The following is a 25,993-nucleotide window of genomic DNA, read 5'->3' on the forward strand; positions in this document are numbered from 1 at the left end:
GTATTATGTCCAACCCCGATGAAAGGAAGTGTGTTTAGGTAGGGTCCATTTTACACGCGTCGAACTTGCGAGTAACTTAATAAAATTTATTTGTCATTACAAAAAGGAAAGAATTACATATGTACAAACAGTTTCGTCGCATGTGCGTGTGAAGCACACAAAATAAATTACAATCTTAGGCTGAGGTTCGACGATGAATCCGTACGAAAATCATCGGTATCGTCGGCGTGCGTCTCTCCCTGTAATAGTGGAACGACCGTTTCTGTCCTGTTTGAGGGGTTGCATCGAGAGGATCGATAGAGAGAGAGTCTGTATTACTCTGGCTACCTGGGGGAGAGTTGCACATGCCCGTGGTGGGATCGCCACCATGTTTCGTCGGTTCACCGTCTTCTCTGTAAACCGAGTGATTGTCGTTTTACCCCCGACGCGTGCGTGGCTCCGGGGATGTCTAATTCTAAGAGTAAAGCGTCTCCCTCTCCCTTTGTTCACACATGAACGTAGCGCAAGAGCACGTCGATACCCTTGTCCAAGACACGTTTCACGAAACCCGGCTCGTGCTTGCCAGACAGTCGACTCTTCGACGCTGTTCGGTGATCCTGTGTCGTTCCTCGTAGACGGAAACCGCGCGTTTACCGCACTGCGGTACTCGGCCACGTCGAGACCAACATCATCAACGCGATAATGTTTCGAAACTAGGCTACGAGATCCGATTTAATAGATAGATTTCGTAAGGAACGTTGCACACGTACATCTGAATCCATCGATTCGGTAGCCTGCTCGCTGGTGAGAGGAATTATACATGTACGACACGTGTGCGAGGTTGTGCGTGTCTCTGCTGCACAGGTGATACAGGTGTCGTGCTGAAGTCTGATACCGTTCTCGGTTCTCGCTGCAACACGACACTGCTATCCAGAGATGAGCAAAATTTTACTCGAAGAACAGAAAACGTTCGTTCTTTATTTAAAATCTTCGAGATTAGAAGGATTTTACTCATCTCTGGTTGTATCGCGTTGTTCGTGAACGCGTCCGCTTACGACTTATCGTTTAAGGGGTTACTCGAAACACTCGTGCAACGTATAAATAATCGAGAAAAACGTTTAGCTTAACGAGGTTTCGTCAGGTTGTGTTCCCTGCGAAGCGTTGAAAAAGTCTCATCATAGTACGGTTTTTGCATTAGATTGGTCAGTAATCAGTTTTAGTAGGCGTCTATGTTGAAATTAATTTGCAGAGAAGATAATTTTTCTATAGATCGTTTGGGAAGAGACTCTTCTAACGCGTTGTAGTTTCTCACGCAAATCCGTTTTTCCGCCTATTGATAAATTTGTATCTCGTCGCGCGCGACTGGATCGCGCGTAGATTTAAATAAACCCGCGAGAACGGTGTCCCGCGGAATGCGCTAACTCTACTCCTATATTTACAGTAATCTTGATTAAAGATCTGCTGACGCGTAACGCCTAAAAATAGAAAAAGAAAACAAGGACCATTAAATTAACGACACCAAGGACCGAATCGACGCGCGATGCCTCGTCGATTCTGGGTTTTCGATGCACTTTCAAGCGTAGCCTAAACAATTCGTCGAAAACTCCGAGTCTGAAAAGATGTTTCTACGTTAAGGCCAGGCGTTAGTTTCTCCGTAATGGCAAGATTTTTTATATAAATCGCGATACTATAGTACATGAGACATAGTGGGAGTTATCCCTGGATAGTTTTGGCTGGTCAAAATACATGAAAAGTATTATACGCCTGGCCCAGGGATGGGGAACCTACGACCTTTTAAAACGATCGACGATTATCTAAGTGTTTTGTTCACAGATCAAATAAGAAAAATCCTGATACGCTCTATTATCGATATTAAAAGGTTCCACATCCCCAACCCTAACGATTGCTTGCTCATCCCGAATTCGAGATTAACGAGTGCTTCGGAAACCCTGGTCCGAGCTGTTCGCGAGACCTGAGATATCCTGCGGAGGATACGAGGGATAACAAACGATAATCTCTCCCTTACGGAAGGATTCTGTAGGCCCTCGACGGAAGAACCGATCACGATCGTTCCGTACGATCGAGTTCGCGAACCAGCGTCCAATAGAATTGTCTCGAAACGTTCGATGACTAGTTCCGCGTGATTGTGCGTGTGTTCGATCGTTATCCGAAATCGATACCACGTTGGCCGGTGTTTGAGCAAGTTGGTGAAATCCCACGAGATCGGATACACGCTGAAAACACACAAGACAAAACGTTTTAACTGATCCACGATCGTTCGATCGCGCGTGGTCGAGGAGCTGTTGTTCGGAGCGTGTGTTTTAGAGAAGTTTGGGAATGTGCGCGCGCGTTTCAGCCCCTCGATTTATTCCCCCTTCAGCTCCTTCGTTCTGGACTTCCTGTACGCTTGCCGGTAGAAGTCGGAGAACAGGACGAAGAAGATCGACGAGTGAAGCAAAAGAAGCCCGGCCACCAATTTCGGGTAGCCGCAGTCGAAGACCAGGGCCTGGGTGCTGTGGACGAACACCAGGAAGAACTGCACCTGAAAATGGAACGAGAATTCATCGAGGGTGAGTTGAATTTTACAGTTCGTAATAATTTTCAAATTTTATTTGGACCATGTATGTTGTTAGCAAGTTAGTTAATTATACACACACGGAGGTAGAAATCGTTAAATATTTAGTGTTTTTTGTCGCGATTAAGCGAGCAGCATTTGGTAACCATACGGTCACGTGCCTTTCTCGCTGTATAAAGGTGTAATGTGTCGCAAGCCGAATTGTGTCACGAAGATACACACACGGACGTGGAGCTCGAGACCGAATGAATCAATGAACTATAGATTATACTCGAAAGCAGCTATGTCGAAAGGATAATCGAGGATATTTTGCATACTTCGTGCCAACGTTAGACTGGATAGGTTGAAACGATCTGTCTCAGCGATATCTCCCGATCGATTAAACCGCGATAACATTTCATTATACCCTTGGAAGACGTATAATTCTATTGAGTATGGAATAAGGTGGTTTCTAACGAAACAAACGCGTTACAGGGCTAAATAGTTAAGATGAGTATTCTTCAAGGATGTTTGAAGAGTTGAAATCGAGCTTGGTTTCAATCACCCTTCCTCATTGATGGGAGTTTGAGAGATCAGACCTGGAGAAATACTCCTCTGCACACCTGGGAGGAAAGCATACATTCTACAAATCAACGATATTCCCTTATAAATCGAATTGTTTCAAAAAAGTAAAAGTGAATTAATATCCTGAAGTCAATGGGGAGTAATGTAATAATAGGGTCACGTTTCTTAGACTCCATAGTCTTGCATCAAGATAGACGCTCACTTTTTAATGGGTTTCGTCACCGTGATATATAGTGCTCGAAACGGTGAGGCTGATGTATGATTTTATGGCCGGGCAGTTAACAGTTTGCCGGTTATTTAGCGTTATAGTTTTTAGAGGCCCGATATCATTAGCGATGTATGTAATGGTGGGAACGGGCCCGGGCGAGCCAGTGACGCAGGCCGCGTGCTTGATTTCTTCCGTGCATGAGTTTCGATCCTTTCAAACAACGTAAATCGGTTTTTATTGCATACACACGCCTTAGGTGCTGCACCGGTATTAATAACGTTGAATTTACCGAACGTACCAATTAATTTTGTCAACGAGCGTCTATTATACCTGTAAACTTTGGTCAGTATTTATCGTGAAAGCAATTTTAGCGTTTACTAAATTTGATTAGAAATTAAATGCAATTTGCACGTTGTAAATGTAACTTACGCTCGATACAATTTTAGCCTGTGAAACTCAGACGTTGAATAATCGTTCGGTTATTTGCCTGGTCACAAATGTATGCAACAATGACTTCGTGTGGAAGGCTCGTTAAAAAGTGAGCGTCACACTCTGATATTCTAGTTAACCGATGCGGTTTGCGCCGAGTATAAATTCTTCTGACTCGTGGCACCATGTTTCCCTTATCGCGGGATGGATCTTACCGCTCCCTGGCGATGGTTGGTACCACTGGTCGCGGAAGATCCTTTGATGCGTCTCGGGGAACGCGATAGGGGGAGTAGGCAATATCGTTTGGCGTCAGTTGTCCTTCGAGAGATTGGTGCCGATGGTCTCGCGGGATAAAGCATGGTAGGCGAGCACATGGGTGAGGTTACAGGCATGCAGCCGGTTCGTGGTTGTTCCAGCACGGTCGATGGCGACGACGGTGGTGGTGCAGAGGCTGTGGTGGTGGCACCTGTGCTATACGGCATATCGGAATGCCAAATTATTGCGCCACCGCGACGTAGTCGGCCTAGTCCGACCAAAGCAAGTCAGCCTGCAATTGCCCAACGTTGTATTTTTCACTTTCCCTCACCCCTACCACGCGGTTTGCGTAAAATTTCGTCCAGAGATTTGCTTGGGTGGCCACTGATGGCACAGAATCCGCGAAAACACGCGTATCGATACTTCCTACGCATCTTCGCGTCCCTTCATCCTACGCGAGATTCGTCGTTTCTCGGGCAAACGTTCTCCACGTGTTGCAACGAGTACCTAATAACCTCTGTTGCAAGTTCTCGGTGCAGTTTGGACGGGCAGACGTTTCAATTGGTTTTGAAAGTCATACACAAGGTGGAATAACTTTAATGGTTACGAACGATTCAATGTTCCGATGGTCTGGGACACTAGAGAATCTTGACTGCTTCAGGTATGCGCAATAACGTGGCTTTAGGTCTTTCGAGATTTTCTGTGCATTCTACAGAGCATCTTCTTTTATATCTGTTCTGGGTTTCTTCTCGTTTTCATAAATTACTTCTGATCGATCTTCATCGTCTTCATTTCCATTGTCTCGCGTATAGGGTCCTTGATCTAGGTTTCATACATTTTATTTATTTCCATAGATTCCTACCCTTCTGGTAGAAGAAACGATCAGTGCCTGGAATCATGAAAACAGCTCAAACGAAGAACACGTTGACGAAATTAGTTTCTTCGTAGCCAAACGATTGCCCTCCGCGACTCGAGGTCTGCGACCAGTTTTAATTCGTCGCGCAATTAGCACACAATAACTCCTAGCGAACGGTCGTTTGTTTCGCTGTTGGCGAGTCCGTACGCGGTCCATTGAATCGTGTTCGTTTTCCCTACTCCTGTCGATTGCAGCAACGCAGCGTTCGCCTGGAGCCTATCCGGTCGAAACGTTGCGTTTCGACCGCGTTCGCGACGATGCACCCTTCGAGCTCTCACTTTCATCGATCCGCGGATCACATTAAGCGCGATTATGTTAAACTCGCGTTGCGCAAGAAGAAGGTATCGCCGATCCCATTGCATGAAAATCGTTTGGCGATCGTTCACCGCTTATTGCGCGATCTTTTGCCGCGGTCACGTGGACCGGGGAAACGCAAAGTCGAGTTCTCGTTTCGACGATTAAGAATTTAGCCGCCGCGCCGTTACACGCCTTTCGTTTCTTCTCGAGCAACATTTTTTTGAAAACGAAGAAGCTTGGGAGATCGATCTTGAGGACTCAGTTTTTTAAAACAGAAAAAGATCCTACAATGTTTATCGTAAATTGGAAACTGCTTTCTACAGTCCAAATCGGTTGAATTAAACGTCGAGTAACGAAACGTTATAGTTAAGCGATGGAATGACATGCACGAGTTGCACCCGTAACAAATGACCATTGATTGCGTTATTCGTTAGTAACGGTGCGAGGTTTTGTAGGGCAAAAAGATGCGAACCGAATGATAAAAGTCGAGAACGTTGTTCCGTGGTCGATCGGAACACGCCGATGAAGTTGTGTGTTACTTCTTGCGACCAGGAACCGGGGTATTTTTTTCATCGGTCAGGCAATATCTCGTCATGGCGAGTGGGCTGCGACTAAAAACAGAACCTGTTCGCGATTGTGCGAAATTCCCTGCTCGATGGGAACGGTCGAAAATTTTTAACACCTTTCATCGATTCTTTTACGAGACGTTGAACAGCGCTTACCTGTTGCAAGTGCAATGTACGAACTACGATCAGATAACTATTGGGGCAAGAATTGTCTAATATCGTGAATTAGGTGGTCAACTGCAACGAGAAGAGTGGAAAATGCTTCGAAGGGATGTGGATCGATCTACCTACCAGTTGGACGGTGGTTAGGTGCTTTTTCCACCATAAATATTTCTGGTACTCGGGTCCCATCGCGGACACCATGTAGTACGTGTACATTATCACGTGCACCGCGTTGTTTATAAGGTTGCCCAGGGTACCATGCCCTCCGGCGATGAATTTCACGCAGATCCACGTCTCCAAGGGCGTCAGAGAATGGTGGTACAGGTGCAAGAACGTCACCTGGCTGTCCTTTTTGCGCAAGATGAAGAATATCTGAAATTTCGTAACAAATATCAGTCGCCTGTTCCAATATTGTCGGCAAATATTCACGAAATTGAAACAAAATTCCCAGCTAGAAATTTTCTTCGATCGTCTACACTCTTGAAACATTGTACGTTACTCCATATACGTTACCACATGCTGTTGCAATAAAAGAATTTCGAAAATCTTAACGCAACTTCGCCCGATTTTAAGCGCCGAACGTTGCGTTCGTGAGCGCTCGAAGACTTTCGCGGTTCGTACGATTCATTTTGCCCGCGACGAGCATTCTTTTCTTTTCGAAATGGAAATTTCGTTGACGGAGAGGATAGTTGTACGTACCGTGTCAGCGAATTCCGTGAATTTGCTGATGAAGTACCACCAGCACAGGTTCGCCATACGCAGCGCGGACGGATTGTGGGAGTAGTCGACCGGTTGACACTTGTAACTGTAATCCAACAGCCAGCCAGACATCAGGTGCTGTAGAAAGGAGTTCACGGTCAAGGCAATGATTTCTGATTTTGTTTTTTTTTCTACGAACGCAGTCATTTTCCGCTGTCAGCGTAATCGAAGCATAATTTTTGATAGCCCGACGCGAGAATGTGTTTCGCTACGCGTGCAATTTAAACGTTTCGTCCTCCTTTTGTCTAGTTTCTCTTCGCGCAATTACGGAGATAAGCTGACCTTCGTTCGAGTTCCTCCCACGCGCGGAAAATAAAAAATTCCTGGCCCGTATTGGATCCAAAAAAATGTACATCGTCGATTCGCTGTTCACAGATTTCAGGTGTACGAGAGTCCCGGAAAGTCTTTAGCAGTACGCATTAGAAATCTTAGAGAGTCGTAGGCAATATCGGAGACGTAAGATACATAATATGTTCAGTAAATTTATGATGAGAAAATTATACCGAGACTGTGAATCGAGGTTACCCCCGAGTGAAAGAGGTGTTTTTTTAGCTCGTACGATAATCAACGAGGATTTAGTTTATGCGTACGGCTCGCGATATTGCATTCGGATGCGCTAATAACTTGTTCACCCGGGTTGCGTCATATCACTGGATTACTTAAATCGTAATTGAACGTTTCAAGGTCGTTGATAGTAGCCACTGTTATTAAAGGCTTCGATTATAAAATATATGAAAAGTAAAAGACTAGGACGAGACTTCTTGTAATTTCTGTTCTCTTTACGAGACGAGATATCAATTTATTTAATACAAATGTTCAATTTCTAGCCAAATCGGGCGATGCGTTACTCCAATTTCCCTTCAAAGTCTGCAAGAAACGTTCTTCCGATCTCATATGATGTTTCCGCGTTCGTTTTTTGAACTACCCGCGTACGTGCTTAATCTGAATTAGGTCAGGTGATTGTGAGAGAGTAGCTAATGCAAGAAGAGTATTATGTGTCCAAGAGCCAGTGATGCATTAATAAAGCTGTTACTTGTCTTCCTTGCTATTCTAACTCCGCATCCTGCACAATAGAGTACTCGCAGGATGGTTTTCGGATGCATTTCATCGTGTGCATAACTTCCGATGCAATTTTAGATGCATTTAGTATATCCTTACTTTGATTCGTACAATTTTCTCGTCGGTTACTATTCTTGGTAATTTGCAATATTTCCACATCTTCGAATCTCGTTTCACAATTTTTTAAATCTTTATATACAATTATAATAATTCCTCCTCGAAGGGTCGAATACTTTCAAATTTGCTTCGAACGATTAAATATAGCCGCGAATGATCCCAGTTTCGAACACTTCGGGCCAAGTTAATTACCACCGCGGTTGATTGGGCCCGCAGCGAACGTTTCAGTTACGCGAACCGGTCCGATTCTAGGTCGTTCGTCAAACTGTCGACACCTGGAGCTCAAGTGCACCGAGAGCCATTGCTTCCCACAGTTTTTCTAATTACTATAATTTTTCACGACGGTCTTCTTCAGTTCGAACGACCAAAACGAGCACTGCTCTCTAGACGCGCAAATCGCGAACGATCGGTTCGTGGAAAGTCGAAAACAGGATGCTTCGCCTTTAACGAACCGCGAGCTACAAGAGTGTACAAATCGATTGGGCAACCGTCGTTCGACAGCCTCGTCGGTTCGCTTTTCTCTTCATTCTGCAACTACATTTCGCGAACCGGCGCTTTCTCACCCCCTTGTTGCCCCCTCGATTCGCAACAGGCGAAAATCCCCGTGTCCTGCGGAAATTCGCGCTGGTTTCGTTCGAGCGACTGGAATGGAAACGTCGACGGTGTCGAAACGACTGTTCTGTTCTTGTTTTTTTGAAAAGAAGCATTTCTGATTTCTCTTTATTCGATGCATTTTGCAAGATTTGCTTTCAGCGAATTACCGATCCACGTTTTGTCGCATTCCAGGGTCTCCGGATCGTATAAGATTTATTGGAGGAACGAGAGGAAGAATTAGAAATCTTGTGGGGGTGTAAAAATTCAATCGACAACGATATTTCCAGCTTCGAAATACGGGTTTTCCGTATCTTTCACGATACCGCAGAAAGTCGTGGCGTAGTGTATCTTCTCGTCAACAAGTTCGGTATGCAAATCAATGCACCGTAATTAATGTTTTCTCGAAACGATAATTGCCAGCGATGCTTTTGCACAACGCCGCGAAACGGACACGCGCATATCAATGGAGTGAAAAGTGTTTCGATCCGGACGATTAAATTCTCGTTAAGGTGTTCGCCTAAGCGCGGATACTGGCACGCTTCCGATCGAATTCCTCGCGGCGCGGCGGTGCAATCGTTCGATCAAGAGACGTCGAGTCTGTCATTACGATCTCCGTGTACGCGTGTAAAAACGAAAGATGGATCGACGCAGAATCGTTTTAAAAAGGCGACTTATGGGGAAAGTGAATCCAATTGTTCACGAAATTTATTTACGCAAGAAAATTCCAGGGAAGGAATTCTGGTTCAAGGTGACTAGGGAGTGACTCGAGCGTCCTTGGGGACCTTCAAAACACTACTCGGTCGTTCACCAGTCTGGGTCCCATCAGTTTCTCTTTCCTCTCGAATTTATGGCGAAGGTCGTTGTTTCTGCCAGGTGCTCGAACTTAAACGGACGAATTCGATAGATCGTAGGTTGAAGAGAGCGAAGGACAACGTGGAAGGCCTTTGGATCGACCGAAAATCGGGATCTGACGAAACACGTCCAGCAATTTATTTTTAATTCGACGAAATTGTGTAACAGACACGCGCAGGGCGATGTAATTAGGCTTTCGTTTCGTTGGTCAGTGTTGACGTCAGCGCGTTATTATCGAATCGGTCCTTGGATCCAAAAAGAAAATTCTGCGAATTTATTAGAATGAAATCGTCCTTTAAAAACGAGGTGGTCGTAGTAATAACTGTAATATAATAGTATATGACCAACAAAAATTCATTCTGGTCGATCTCATCCTTAACTACCACAAGATATTTATGGAGTTTGATAACGTCAGTCACTCCTTTCTTGTTGTCATTCACTTGCCGGAGATTGTCGACCTGGATCTCCAGTTTCTCGACTGACGAGAAGACGAGTAATTAAATATAACAATGTTCTTCAAGCTCGTCCCCGTATCTGACGCCCCACAAGATCCTCGTTCTTTATTTGTTAACTTATTTATCATCGACATTGCGCTCCTATTTCAACACAGCCGGTTTCCACTGTTCGCGGACGATCTGAAAGTGTTTCGCGCCATTAACCGCACTAATGATACTTTATTACCTCAGGAGGACATGTTGAGACTCTAGGCTGTGTTTTATGAACAATTTATTTTATAATATCTCTAAAATCTATCAGCTCTTATTGCGGCAATCGTTTACTTACGAATATCGTCTCGATATTGCATCGACTTCCGTTTTCTAACGAGCAGTCGGTATCGTTGGAGGGTTTCTTTCGTCGAATAAACGAGTAAATACGAATTAATTAAAGAATCGACCGAGGAATTCGGTGTCAAAACTATAAGATTTCAGTCTGCGTTATTAGCAAACGCTCAACAACGTCTATCGCAACGCTACGCCCACGGGATTCATCACGGTCCACTGGAGGCGTGCCATGTAAATCCGGATTATCGAATTTAAATTTTCCTGACAAAGACCCATCAGCGTAAAAATGTAATCATAATCAATTTGTAATCAATAAAATACAGCATTGTTCCTTGAAACGTGGTTATTAATTTGTCTTATTCCAATTGAACCTTCGATGATTTCACATTCATCCAGGGAATACTATACTTCGTTCTTCGTGCTACAGAAATTGGACATTGATCGCAGGGATCGACGAGCATTTATTTCAGCAAGTTTCAGCGCGACTATTTCCACGCAATGGACATTTTCATTCGGTGTCTGACATTTTCGTCCAGCGACCCACTTGCGTTTGCAATCCTCCGCTCAGAGAGAGGGGACCATGAACTTTGAATCGCGTTGGTGCATCGATCTCGCGTGAACCCGTTGGCACGCGAGCACCATCGTTGCGACCATCAAACCTCTTAATCACCATGATTTAGAGAAAGTCGTCCCTGATGTTTTGAAACGTCCACGAAACCTTGGAACGAGTGAAACGGTTGACAGTTAGCGTCCCTCTTTTCGTCACGTTAGTGGCTATTAGCGTCTAGCGAAACTGCTCTCTTCCCATTCGATGAAAAGATCGCGATTGTTCCTAATTGCCACGCGATTCTTCACGGTTAAGTTGATGGACCGCTTTTGTCACGGGATTATTATTCGCCCCATAAATCCTCTTGCGCAAAATCCTCCGACAGGTTTTTCTAACTCATTTCACACGTAAAGTTCAAAATGAAGAACAACTTGGGAGGTTTTGGTATCTCTATCGCCTCTAGAAATTTAATCTCGTATTCCAGTAAAAATTGCTTACCTCGTAGAGCATCCCCAGCGAGAAGACGACCTGGAACGCGTTGTACGCGACCAGGGTTCCCCTGAGTTTGAAGGGTTTCCTGTTGGCCATCAATCTAGGCCCGAACAACGTGACTCCGTACAAGTAGAGGAGCACGATGAGAAAAGTCGGGATTGGCGAGTCCATCAAGGGCCAGTCGCTGACCCTCGGATCGGAGATCGTCGTCAGGATTTCCGTGTACTGATCCAGGGCCATTCGTACCAGCCCCTGCGCGCCCACGAACGATCTATTCGTGTCGGTCATCTCGATCCTCGGTTCCGGTTCCCTCTCGGCAACCAACTCCGCCGCCGCAGATGCCATTTCTGCAAACGAATAAGAGAGAGGTAGTGATGCTCCGTTTCCTATCAGATATCTCGATATTTTACGTCGGAAACGCTTGGTTACTGGCAACAGCGAGTATTCGCGACTACGGACCCGGTTGCGCAAACTTGGCACGTTGCGAAATTTTTTGGAGAACTCGTTTCACCACGTTCATTATCGACGAGACGTCCAAGACAAAAATAAACCATAATTTCTTGAGGCGGTCAAGGTAATCGATGCAGAACGAGGCATTTGGGAAAGGTTGGGAAAGGATGGGGATAGGTGGTGAGAACATGGAAAAACTCGGTTAGTTATGTGGTAACAGGAATTTTTTTAAGTATTACGATATCACTAATAGTCCAAACACGTATTTTTACATAGCGTTACTAAGAAAATTGAATCGTATCAGAAACTATCAGTTATGAGGTAGGTGAACTTCATCGTGGAAAGTAAAAAATTTCAAATCGTTCTAAAAAAATTATTTTTAGCTAGGGGGGTAAATTATAATCATTTTTGTGTATATTATAAATATATTAAAAATCGAAAACTAATTTTTAAGAAAATCGACAGGTGTATTGAAACGATCTCCCATGATTTACGAGCATCGCGCAGTGGTCAATTTCGAGTCGTGGAGGTCTATGAGCTACTTTGTCTCCCGTGGCACGTCCGCGGGGTCCCGTATGTCCAAAGAGAACGAAGTTGATCGACGATCGTGTCGCGCGAAACGCTGGAAGCTGAACGCGACGGGTCAGGAAGTTCGTCGTTGACGTCATCTTCAAGGATCGTCACTGTGTCGCATCGTTTTCTCTTGTCCAGCCTCTCGTGCCCGTTGAATTTATGCGATTGTGGCTATAAATCAGTATCAGGAGCCTCTCTGAACACAGGGAAAGAGCTTTCATAATTTGATTCACTCTGATTGTCGACTCAGACCTGCCCAAATCTCATTATTACACGAAATATTTCACTGATTCCTGACAATCGAATCGAAGTGAAATCAGTATAATGTGATTTGCAGTTAATAAATTACTCCAACCACAAATAATAATTGCACAGAAGTTCTTGATCGAGCCTCGTGCATCGTACAAATGGAAATTGCGCGACCAATTAAGCTCTTAACGAGTAGTTAAACTCTCCGCTAATATTTTCTTTCGCTTTCTATCGTGAGCCTTTTCAACTTCTATCAAAGACTGCTTACTCGTTAAAATAGAATGATCGTCGTCGATTCTCCGATTCCTTTCCTTTTGATAATCACTGGCAATGACTGGGTACGTCCTCCCTGGAGATAGTACGTCTTCAACTTTTTTTCAATTTTTACCATCGGTTTCCAGCGATGCTCTTCACCGGAACAAGGTGACACCGATACAGTAGAGTATCATTTCTTGCTAGATTATATAAGAATTTTAAAAAAATTCTGCGACCAGGGTGTCTCGTAACGCGTTTCCTCGAAAAGGAAATTTTTCTCCGATCACAATACTTTTCTTCCTTATACAGTTGCGTAGCAAAAAGTCGATTTTTCAGACTGGAATCCTGTTTCGCGCGTTGCGTGTGTCAATTAGGTCCGGCGCTAACGCCGCTACTAGTCCTCGAAGCGTCGATTAAAGCCGACTATGCTCGTGGGAGTATCAGATCTGCACGTTGGGCAATTCCGGGGAAAGATCGCGCGCCCTTTTTCCATTTCCTCGCAACCGGTGCCGCATTTCGCAAGATCGGTGTCGCAAGTGTTGCTATTTAGTTTGTAGGCGCGCGTATGAAATGTTCGATTTTGCGTTGATGCAACGTCATCGGGCAACTCGTTTGCGAGCGGACCCCCCCCCCGATTCGTTAAAAACATTGCCCCTGGTAACCTCGTCGATCCCCCTTTCCTCGCAAATTACAGCGATCAGAGATTATTACGTTCGACGGGCAAACCACAATCGCTGGAAACTGGATAACAATCTTTCTCGAGTCGATCTCTTCGCTCTGTTCCAAAAAATAAAAATTGATTGTTGTCACTCTTAATTTTGGTTTCGTTTTCCAACGTTAAGTTTCCTCTTCGAGGATTTTTCTGTGGATCTATTCGGATCTAACGACGCTTTTCCACGCTTTTCCCTCTTTTGATAGACATCGAGAGTCATCCCACGACCGGTTTACGCCTCCCTGTCGTAAAATGTTGCCACAACCGTGTCGAAGTAATACCTGACATTTAAGGTGCTAAGTAAAATACTAATTTCTAACGTGTCCAGTAATCGGATACATGCAAGTGGAACGTTTACGATGATTAACCGTCTGTTTACCCGCGCCTTGAAGCTTTCAAAGCTTCGAAGATTTACAAGACGAACACATTTGAATCGCTAAACTCGGGATACGAAGATGGAAATGAACGACACGTATTCGTGACCTAGGATATTCAAAGACCCAAGCTGGTTCTAGGTGAAGGCCAGAATTTTTAAGGACTCCAGCAACTCCCGGGGACAGGACAACGGAATTAATGGAGACGAGAACGGGAGAAAGTTTCGCAGAAAGGATACTTAGCATTTCTTTGGGTTTGAGCTTAGACTTTGAGACGTGGACCGCTATTGTATTGTATGAAAATCGGGTTTCACTTCCTGCATCGCTGAAATGTTTCCGGATGGCTCTGACCTGTATACACATACCGAGCACATAAGGATCAACGAAGAATGACTATGTTACACGTATGGTGGATGGAACGAGCAAAGCTAACTGTATATCAGCGAACGCCGTCTTTTGACTTTCGCTATCCGAGAATCGCGCGAGCCGATCGAGATAAGGCAAATATTTACGCTCGTTCTCTCTTTCCTTCGAATTTGGTCCTGGAAATTGTCGTTATTACCTCCCTCGCCTTGCAACGACAAACTTTTTTGCACAAACTTTCTCTCGTTACGAGCGAGCAGTTTAACCCGGTTCGAAATTTTTTTTGGAGTGGACAAATATTATCTGGCGTTCCACCAAAAACCCTTTTCTCTGTTAATTTTTACTCTAATCGGTGCAAATTGAATCTGTCCTTGCGTTCGACGGTCCGAAAATCGGATATCCGCGAAACAATGTATGTATCGCTCACGAAAGAGCAATCTTGAATTTCATTAGACATCGCGCGGTGGATCGTAACTAGAGTAGAACCGGCTAGAAGCGCCGCGATCGCTGAGTGTCGAATGTTCTAAGGCCAACGCGGTCTGATAGGCCATTTAGCGTAACGAAATCGCGTTTTCGAGCCGCGAAAAAACTAGAGTAACGGTCATACGCAGCTGCTTCCAGTAAGTTGCTCAATGTCGTTGCACCGTCCTTTCCCCTTTCTTGGTTTCACCGTTATCGCTTTTACAGTCGTTCTTACGTATTCGTTCGGAATACCATTCCCCTCCCCCCCCGGAGAAAAGTCTACGTCTACATTGATCGCGTGATTATTAGCGAGGGGGTGGCTCACGGGGAAGGTCGCCACCGTGGATGTGAAAATGGCTAGCGTCCTCTTCGATAAGGCTATCGTGGAATCGAGAATCATCCCCCAAAATGACGGGAACTTAGGGATCTTTAGGTCTTACATAAGTGAAATCAGATTGTGAAAACTCTTTACCCAATACTTCTGTCAAATCTATACATATATAGTGAACTGTTTCCCTTGATTTTCACAATCTGATTTCACTTGCATAAAATACGAACACGTTTGCAGGGAAGAACGGAGTCGTAAAATCGAATTGAATAATCAGTTGCCTGAACGTTATAAATGTTTTTCGATTTGTAAGTGGCTGTTAGAGTGAGTGTGAATCGGAATTCTCATACTGTTTTACGGTTTTATCCAAACTTGTGTTGTAAAAGTACCCGGAAAATGCCACCGACGATAAAATTGGAAAACGCAAGTGTTCGAACTTTCGCTATTCTGTAATATTCGTTTTTCCAGATGCCACGCTTTCGGAAAAATATATTTAGATTTCTCTAAAGTCTTCATCTAAACTATTCTATATTGTATTAAATACAATTGTAATTTCATACGAATTTTTAGACGCCTCCAGACGCTATATTTTTACGTTACAGTTTAAAGAAAGTCCAGATTATTAGAGCTTTCGATACACCGAGGAATTCAGACGAAGAAACGCCTGAATTTTTCATTCCCCGCATTTAGAAAGTGCTTTGCGTTACATATTTATATTAAATGTCCGTATCTCGATGCTGTATCACTGAAATTTCTAAACCCTGGAGTGATCGATTTGGCGCGAAACGATTAACCGTGTTCACACGTGTCATTGTCTTCGATAGTAAATTTAATTATCTTATCGCGGAACGTACCCCGTGTGGAATCGTTGATTTATCGAGGCGACTAGCCCGTGGTGGTTGAACGGTACTCGTTGCAGAGAAAGTTTCAGATAACCGAGCGAGGCCGATGGATCGGAGGATGGAAGCTCCGGAGGCGCCGCGACTCACACTGTTCGAAAAAATTACATTTCACCTTGAAAGTGCATAGATCCTCGAGAGCAAGTTTACGGACGATCATTAAAACTGCAAACATTAATTTTGCTTAATAATTTTTATATTATTTTACGTGGAATGAAAATTCAATAATTTAATTAAATAAAAAGGAAGAAATGAATTCACTGTAAAAGTTTCACTTGCTGCGTAACATTTTTAATTCTATAATGTATGTAAATAATGAAGAAAATAATAGAATAAGATTTGTCAACTTTAAAGTTATATTGTTAAGATAACAGTTGGTATTGAAATGGGACTTTTTCGTTTGAATGGCCGTTTTCGAGCACTGTGCGACGTCGCGAAAAGAGAGACCTAGGGAAAACAGAGAAAGGTAAATCGTCGGCGTCGAAGCGCGGGCTACTTCAATGGGAGAGAATTCGAACGCGATAATGACACCGACGTCACGATGATTCCCCGTTGACGAGGATGATGCTTGCACGAGCGGCAACGTCTACGACACGCTTGCTAGGAGTTTAGTGGGTAAGTGGGTCGACGTTTAAATGCCGATCATGCTATAACGTGTTTCCTCCGCCTTGTCACGCTCTCGTCTGCGGTGTAGCTCGCACGTTTTCTTCCACGGTCCATATTTACCCGGTGTCTTTCTTTTTATATTTTACTTTCCGATCGCTGGTACTATTCGCCGATAATCGTAAGCCACGGACAAGAGCGCATTTAGAGAATCCTTTCGACGATTTATCGTGACGTTTCTCTTTAACGAGGGACCGCCACGAGGCAGGACTAGGACACGTTGCCCTAATTCCTGCGACTTCCTCCCATAAAACTGTCACGCTCAGGGTCGTCAGGGAGTTAATAACGCGTGTCTTACGTTGCTGGCCATTCCAGTGGTAAATCGACCACTTTGTGCCATCTACGTCGGGGATTTCGTTTGGACCAAATCACGAGTTTACGACTGTTCCGCCATAGATCATTCCTAGGCGGGCTGTATCGATCTAATTCCTGTGGCTTCCCGCGAAACCGTTGCCAAGTAGTTGATAAATCGAGTTTGAGTTAAGCAGCTTTGAGGTCGTTCCACTTCAAATTGATCGCTTCTTGTGTTCGATGGTAGCGATATTGTTGCAGTTGAATTATGATCCACGTAAAACTCACGATTTTATTTATCAGTCAGACTTTCCAAATTCGCTCGTATTCCTCGATTTTTGCAGCCTCTTCTCAGAGACAAGATGACGATATAATCGTCGTTACTACACTGATGCCACAACTTCTTTGCCGTGTAATAAGTGCACATTCCATCTTTCATTTTTCCATCGATACAAATGAAAGCAAAATACCAGAAACTGGCAGACAATGTAACAGGAATATCACACTGTTAACACCGTTTTCCGCATCATCGATCAAACGCCAATGGGTCTTATTGATTAATTTGTTACGTGTCCGTTCTTTGATGTCGACATCGTCTTTCGACACCGACTACGTTTTGTACAATGCCATTAACACGTACGAGTTTCTCGTTATTTGCTCTCGTTTATCGGCCACTCAGGAGCTGTTGGATTTTCCTCCTTTCGCCGAGAAAAACGCCAGCCAGTGGAATTCATTAAAATACAAATTATCGTGACCGAGCAAATGCAAAATGCCGCTTTCTACGCACAGACGTTAGACAGATTGTTGCTAATAATTATCGACGTCTGTATTACGCCCGGTTTCTTGCATCTGCCGCGTTCCGGTTCCATTGAATTTCTCTTTCGTTTTTTGTCAACCTTAACCTCGTGCTCTCGCCGCGCGACGACTGTCCGTGAAATTCGCTGCATATTTATTAACGCGTAAAACAGTTTTTCGTTAAATTTCTACGACGTTCGGCTCGTGAGTTATGGCCGCCATGGGTTCCTAAAAAAGGCACGAGACTTCGAGCCTCCACCTACTTCCTCGCTTGCTCGCTTTCAGATATTATGAACACCCAGTTTCTAATAGTTTGGAACAAAATGGAAATTGCCTTCCTTCTCTTTCTTCGACGGGTGATTCAAAATAGGGAAATAAAGCTCAAATATTCGATACAGTGTTCCATTCGCGTGTGCTCGGGCAATTCTCGCAAATTGAATTAGCGAAACTAATTCTACTGAACTGTTTACACGCAATGTTCGATAACCCCTTGGTACTATCGGTGAGAAATTAGCAGGTCAATTGCGTGTCAATTTCTTGGATAATCGAATAAATTATTGGTAGAAGTCCCATTACAGGTTTCGCGTTGCCTGTGATTTATGTTCGCAAGTGCACCGTCCTATTTCTATTCAGCAGCCAGACAAGTCTCGAACGAATGACTTTCTAAAGGATGCATAGGTACTGTTGGACCCATTTTCAGTGGAAATATTTGAGGAACACGTATGAGAAGTTTGCCAACACTCGAAAGATCGGGGGCTCGTATTTGGGCCGAATTGGTCGTTTCAGGTATCGCCTGTGAAAGTAACCAACTGCACATTGCTGTACCAAAAAGGGTAAAACTGGGGAACACGATCAAATGGAACGTGTGCTCACACGGACCATTTTTTTAATGACTTCGTGTTCCCCTCGAATTCCTTCTGGTTCGATAAACGTAATGAAATTTAATAGCTACGATGCTCGATGGACAGTTTTCGAACGTTTGTCACTTGTGTTTTCAAGCTTCATGCTGGTCCCCTGTTATCTGTAATTGAGTCGAGTCCTCTCCGTTTCACGTATCCGGGGATGGTAACGTTTCTTTTTATTTCGAATCGAAGCTGAGTCCCACGCATGTCGTTCGACGAGAAAAGTGAGTGGGATCCACCAAGATCGAGCGAGATCGAGCAACAACAAGCGAGTGTCGGATTGCCGATGTCTGGCGACACGCGATCGAACGATATAGCACTCGTGTGGGATGAGTCATCCGACATTGAAAATGAAAATTGGGATATTTTGGAGAACATACGCTTCCGTAAAAAATAGACCAACCCTTTATGGGATCACTTTTATATGATCGTTTCACAATTTCAATGATTTGAAGGGTCCTAAGGAGCACGTGATTAAAAATTCGTGTCTCAACGACACCGGCTCTCTTCTTCTCACTTTCATCTCACGATTTCCGGTTAGGGGGAACGGTATTAGTTTTACAGTGTCCTCGATTACCGTGGCAGGTCTGGGTGAGCAGTAACACGTTTTCTAGGTCCCGTCATATAAAACACATTCTTCTACAAATACCATCTAAGAAAGCATACCGCACAGCCTGAAGAAAGTCGATAATCTACCTCTCTCTCAAATCGTTTCAGTCAATTCACGTCAAATCGATCACTTTTTACGGCTTTTACGAAATTAAAGTATGACGTGGTCCTAACAATAATAAAAAGATCATAGGAGTCGTCATATTGTTCCTTTCGAATTTTTTAAGACGCCAAACGGTACGTCACTTAAAGTTTCTTCGAGAATAAATATATTCGAGTCCTCTTTGAACCTGCACCGATCCTTTCTCCATCGAAGTTTGTCAAGGTGCGCCAAGTGCTCGTAGTTCGAACAATATCTCTTGCATCACGTTTAAACATCTGCTGGCTCCTCTTTTCAACGACGTCTTTCCAAATGTTCTGCCCCCTCCATATTACGATAATCGTTTACTCGTGTTTGGTAGTATTCTGGACGAAGATTATTCGCGTCTGTTTGCGCAATTGTCTGGATTTTTCGTAGCCTCGGTTGCGGAACGTCGGTAAATGCATTGTGTAATTTATGCTCAATTTTGTATCGTGTGTTTACCGTGTCCGACATTCCACGTTTGCTCGACACCATTCCTTCCCTTTTGTTGATATTGAATATTTTTTATCGACGCAATTTGCGTTTTCAAAACGTCCGCGCGCGTTTTCTATCGTTTCGACGAGGCTGCGTTCGGTTCTCGCGAAGAAAGCGAGCAAAGAAGCCTTTTTGCACACATTCCCTTCACACGTTCTCTCTCGTCTTCGATTTTATCGTCCGGCCAATAATGGGAACTAACCGTCGACATTGTCGTAAAGATGTTTTCCGCCATTCGGCGTTCTTGTCAGCGCATTTAATTACACAAGAGGCAGGAAATTTTCAACCCGGTTCCCCCAATATCTGGTCGTTGATCGTGAATACGCGATAGCGTGCCGGTTTTCGCTAAAAGTTCGTCGCGATCGTTTTTCCCCATCGCGTGAAAGCAAGTTTCTTGGCTAAGGTCGGTTCTAACGTTCGCTGAGGCGTTTCTAATATATCACCGCGTAACAATCGATAAACGTTTAGGCCATTTGTCCGAGCTGCAGTTCGCTGAGAGCGATAAAACTCTCTATTTAACGCAACGGTCGATTTAGGGTGTTACGAAATCTTAAAATATTCTGTAAATACTCTCGAGCATATTTGAAAATTAATTGCATGTTCTTAAACTATATACTTGAAAGTGTTTCACTGAATTTTCACAGAATTTTTTTAGATAGTTCGAAGAAACTATCGTCGTTCCACGTTCAAATTAACTTCGTGGCAAATTGGTCTAATTCTCGACTGATTGGACGTGGCAATTATGTATCAAAGAACAGGCTACATTTTCTAGGAAGTTTGGGAAGTTTGTTACGTTTGCAAGCAACCTTGATCTTGTCCCACAATCTAGCAATAAGGTTTTTGTTCGCTTCTGGAACGCCTGGAATTCGTTAACATTTTATATCGAGTTACAGTTTCCGAGACGGTGAAATAGTTACGTGCTTTGCGATAATAGCTAGTTAGATCATAATGACAACGCTGTAAACAACTTTCGCTGGTTTCTGTCAAGTAGCGCGAATAGATAGTTCCAGTTGTATCGCGATGCGCGGAAAAAAGAAAATCACACCACGACGGGTGGTGATACTTCGATAGGAAGAATAACGTTCATTTTCACTGTTATTCTTTCATATTTATAAATTTTTATCGTCCTCTGATGAATAAAAACCCGATTACAAATTTCTAAAACGAAGCCTGAAATTCTCTGACGATATAGTTTCTGTAAAATATTTTTTTCTGGTTGGAACCACGAAATTAACAACTATTGTCCATCGTTTCGAAGGAGAGAACTCTAAACTGTTGTCATTTTTTAAATAGATCCAGCGATTTGCTGCGAAAAAATTCAATTCAGCGAATTTCAGTAGTAGAAGTAAACGTGTTGGCGGACGTCTCGCGAAGTATTCGCTTCTTCGCGATCTAAGATCTATCGATGATCAATACATAGATACACTAGAACGATATCTAGACTTTCGAGTCAAAAATCTACAATTATTGTACATAGAATTATAAGAATTCATAGGATATTTCTTTCAATGAAATTTCATTATTTTCCACCAAGAAACACACGATGAACGCTTTGAGAATCTTGTGCAATCTCGTTGATGATTCTTAAACCCGTTTAACAATGTGGCGCGTCAACAAGTACGACAAGTATTATAAACGCAATTTCATAATCGATGGATTGAACATGGGGGGGCATGTTTCGTGGTCACCTCGTTTGGGGACGCCCAAAAAAGGAGGTTTATTCTCGTGAGACATTCTCGTTGCACTTATGAGTGATTCATGATAATTTAGGTGACTCAATCCGTGTAATTAACTCGTGGTAGAGATCTTTTCGATCGATCGTGTGATGTTGTTACAAAAAATTTGCAAACGTACCCCGTTTTGTCGTCGCGAAGGTGGCGTAACCCTTTAAAATGGTCCAGCGACCTTGTACCAAATATTAACGTCGCGTTTCGTTCGAAGGCGGGTTGCGTAACGCGACAGGTTCCACGTGCTCCGACATTCTCCCGAGGGTTACGGAACCAGGTAGTTGACCGTGCAGGGCAAAGGCAAACGATTTCTCGGTCGCGTGACTCCGCGTGAAACTTTTCAATGAAACGCGGCGCAGAATCGTTTCGAAGATGGTCCACGGGGTCCAATCTGGGTCAACGAAGTCATTATCATGAATTATTATCGTCAAACTTTGGAGATAAATAATTCCTTTATCTTTGGTCCACGGCGTATTATCGATTAAAAATGTAAAAATAATCATTTTTTGACGCCATACCTAATCTTGTTTATTTTTATCTCAAAGGAAAGGATACGGAAAGTATCTCTTGGAAGTTTCGATTTCTACAATGTAGCACTGTCCGCTGTTTTCCCTATTTAAGAATGTTGTTTTTTAATATGCGTAGCACGCGATAGCGATGTTCACGCAACAAAGTTGTAGCATCGCGTTTCCTTTTTACGTATCAACTCCGTGAACCAGTTTCTCGTTGACAAACTCCATTACCTTTTCCATTTTCCTTTTCCGTTAATCTTGTAATTTGTTTTTTTAAATATTCTTGCAAGGTTCCGTGATGCATTCAGTAGTATTTTTGAAATATTAAACGAAGAGTTTTCATTTTTTAACGGAATTAAACGACACCAGTCGTCTTCGTCTTTGGAAATTAAACAGTTGTGCAACGTTGGGAGTTCGCTGCGTTTTCACGGCTCGTAGCTTCAACTTTTATCGAAATTGAATTAGCGGAGCAACTTTCGACAGAAGTGAATCAGGTTCTTCCGCAATAACGACAGAAAATGACGAAAAATTTACTCGAGAACATGGAATTCAAACGTAAGGTTTAAACACACTTAATCGGGAGACCTTAAAACGTATTTTTCAATTAAAAAAAAATTTCTTTCTATCACAGTATCCTCGTAGCTTAAAAAGTAAAAATTATATCATCGTGAAACACTTTGTTGATATTTAAACGTCTTCCATAACAACTTTCTTCCACGCTCTGAGATTAGCTGTATTTTTCCGGTTGTTGGAATCGCCTCGGGTGTTTTTATTTGCATAACAAAGATGCTACAAACTACATACACGGAGCACATGTTGAGTTTGAGAGTAATTACGCTCGTTACAAACTAATAACATCTCAATTATGCGCAACAGGTAGAGCAGAAATTTCACATTGAAGCGTAAAATTATCAACTTTTTTTCCGTTAATCGGCTGATACGGCGTTAGCGCCATATTAATTGTGCTCCAGTTTGCTGGCTCGTTTTTATTTATTTATTCGCCTCGATTTTTAGATGAACGTACATAATTTGAACAATAAATTGCAATTTCCCTCGTCGTAATTTTGAAGAATACTTCTTTTATCTGGTCTCATCGGGCAGGGAAAGGCTTGTTCGTAAACTATGTTGAAAATCCCGGTTACTCGTTTGCAAGCAAATTTCTCTTTAATAGAGGATACGAAAAAGATTCACGGCGGGTCGCGATATCACCAGCGGCGGTGATAAGTCGCGGTGTATAAGATAAGAGTCAACTTGTTTCCGTAAGTTCCTCGATGGTGAAATGGGTCACGCGTTCTTTCTTACAGCATTCTCTTTCGAGAAGCCCAACCGTCAGGATGCACCGTGACACACATTTCCGATCGGACGTTTATCGATCTGGAATTCGCCGAGGCAGCTTATTACGAAAACCGTATGATCGACCGCAGTTGACTGCTAGGTCCGTGGTCATGACATTCTTTAAATTTTTATCTTTTATTCCGCTCGATCGATGGAACTTTCTCCGATCAAACTGCAAGGACACGTAACTTGCTTGAACCTTTGCTCCAAATAATAAGTAGTTCGAACAATCTGAATATCTCTCGCCTGAAATGCAATTTTTTTTGCGTGATTATGTAGCAATAACAATGGAGTGCAAGTCTGTTGGAACGAGCACTGGATGATCAACAGAAATAAAGAGTAATTTATGGATAAAAAATGATATACAACAGTGTCGATCGTTATCAGTAATTAGAAACTAAACAAGAACTACACGTCAATCGTCACGTTATAAAAGGAAAAGATTTTGCAGAAACACGCAAAAATTAGTATAACTACCGCTTTCTCCATTTGCTTGTCTACTACTTTGTTAGTTCAGGCTGCTTTACGTTCTGTGTACACGATTCCAACAAATGTTTAATTCACGATCTATTTGTTTTATCTGGTGTTTCAAAAACAGACTTTGCTTTTCGCCTGTATTTCAATCTCAATATAATTTTTTATATTCACGAGCCTAATGCAGACTGGACAAGCCTATTTAAATTCTTCCATTCCTTTAACGCAACATTACAGCGAACGTTGGACAGATCCTTTTACTCTCTGCTTATGCATGGCATTTTCGTCGCACAAATGTTGCCAGAAGTTGCAATTGTAACGTAATTTATAGTCTTGTTTGCGTCGTTACAACTGCGTAACGCGCGTATTCCATGGTCTCGTTCATCGTCTGGAATGCGAGCCTCTCTCGCGAAGAGAGAAATAAATCTCCAAACATACGGTCACCGAAACTATGCTTCTTCAGAAATAAGATTCTTACATTCGACAGTCCACGAAGCATTTCTTAATCGAATACAAAACACTACCCTTGCAAGTTTTCTCTTCGAATGATCTAGTTTCAAGAAACAATCGAGGTTTCTTTTTTGGGCAATGGAAAACGCACGCTTTCGTACGACCAACGAAAAAGTATTTCTCTTGCGTGCAGGATTAGCACAGCGTTTCCGTCGCTTGAAGGTCAGCGGATTTATAACCGCGAGTAAAAGTGAAACTCTAACCAAAATCTGACTTTTTTGCACGCTTCGATACGGAAAAAAATAATAATTAGACGTTGGGTAAACGATGGGACGATGTCTGATCGGTTAGGGGTGCGTTCTACTTGCTGGCGTGGAAACGCTGCGCCAAGTAGAATACTTCCCTCAGCGATCAGACGACGAGCAGACAACGTTAGGATCGCTTTTGATGAGAAAATTTGTCTGCTCGATTTTGGTAACGATATCTGGGTCAATATTCTTTCACAAACTTCGCTAATTATACCAGAAAAAAATTTGTTCCGATTTTCTACTCTTCGCTAATTTGTTACGCGTTCTTGCTTTATATCATATTTTTATTTTAAACTATTTACTACTTGATGTTGAAGTAACAGCGTCCCGTAAAATATGCAGTAAAGTAGAAAAAGTTGTTTTCCCGATGAAAAGTAGAACTTCAACATAATAATATTGAAACTAAGGTTCTCAACACGACAAATGTAACAAAGTTGAAACAGGAAGCGATACAACACGTTTTCATTCGTCTTGACGAAAATTAATAGAGAATAGGCGTAAACCGATTGCTTTTGATTCATTAACTTTCGATAAAGGCACGAGCGTTGCTCCAGTTGCGCGAGTCGCTCGCACCGATGCGCCCGCGCCTCCGCGCGTTCACTTATGGTTGTCCGTCGCGTCAGAAACCGTTTCCCGCTGTTTTCGTGATGACGCGCGCTCGGATTTCATCCGTACTTTCTCGCCCTCATTCTTCGTCGCGAGTATTTCTTCTGGAAATTATATCAAGGGCAAATAAAAAACTGCCGATAGGAGGGGGGGAACCGAAGATAAATTACCTTTCCTGCAGCCAACATCGCGACGATTCATCATCCTACTAGGCGAAACAAAACGCCTAAACATAGGCTAAAAAGATTCACCTATCCACTCGATGCAACTCAACTTCCACCATTCTGTGATCCTTAATTCATTCTACAAATTCCCTAAGTGGACAGTAAAAGATCCAAGTTTTCCGTCTCTCTTCTCACAGTCTGCCAACTTGCCTAATAGCTCGAGTTTCACAATTTTTCCTACAAATTCCCTAAGTGGAACTGTAAAAGATCCAAGCTTTCCAGAGTCTCCCCATAATCTCGCGCCCCCCAGCCTCGAAGTCAGCCCGGAAACTTACCTAATCACCGCCGGAAACCGATCTTCGAACGCAAACTCTCGCCACTTCACTTCACCCGAATCTCCACCGAATGTCGCGCGTTGCAGCAATCGTTCGATCTTCCTGGAACCTGGCCCTCGGGATCGAAGGTCTAGATCTGCCCCAGCTCGGAGCAATCGACTACCTTGGACGTTTGAAATCCCTTGTGCTCGTTCACTAGCACCCTGTTCCTTGGAATCGGTTTGGTCACAGTGTTCCTACCCTTGGAACGACACACCTCGATCACACGCGCCAGGGGTCACTGTCACAACTGATCGCGGCGCGTCTGGGGGGTCACGCGTTCCCGGTGGCACGCGTGTGCTGTGTCAGTGGCGAAGACACATTCACGGAATGTGGGTCCAACGGTCGA

General features: G+C 43.4%; 1 protein-coding gene across 3 annotated transcripts; it reads right to left on the reverse strand.

The window, feature by feature from the left end:
• Positions 1–74: 74 nt before the first annotated feature.
• Positions 75–25,993, reverse strand: LOC122395735 (elongation of very long chain fatty acids protein AAEL008004-like). 3 transcript variants are annotated; one of them, XM_043393559.1, is made up of 6 exons: positions 25,606–25,993; positions 15,774–15,909; positions 11,160–11,500; positions 6,651–6,788; positions 6,081–6,323; positions 75–2,521 (listed from the first exon to the last, which is right to left on the reverse strand). In XM_043393559.1, exons 3-6 carry the CDS (start codon positions 11,496–11,498, stop codon positions 2,345–2,347), a joined length of 897 nt encoding a protein of 298 aa, XP_043249494.1. In that variant the 5' UTR covers positions 11,499–11,500; positions 15,774–15,909; positions 25,606–25,993; the 3' UTR covers positions 75–2,344. The 3 variants fall into 3 exon arrangements, with proteins under 3 accessions (XP_043249494.1, XP_043249493.1, XP_043249496.1); XM_043393558.1 differs by lacking the exon at positions 15,774–15,909; XM_043393561.1 differs by lacking the exons at positions 15,774–15,909; positions 25,606–25,993 and adding an exon at positions 21,549–21,893.

This window comes from Colletes gigas, unplaced genomic scaffold (genome assembly GCF_013123115.1).
Source record: "Colletes gigas isolate AHSC1104 unplaced genomic scaffold, ASM1312311v1 Colletes_gigas_Sc00006, whole genome shotgun sequence".
Taxonomy (NCBI): Eukaryota; Metazoa; Arthropoda; class Insecta; order Hymenoptera; family Colletidae; genus Colletes; species Colletes gigas.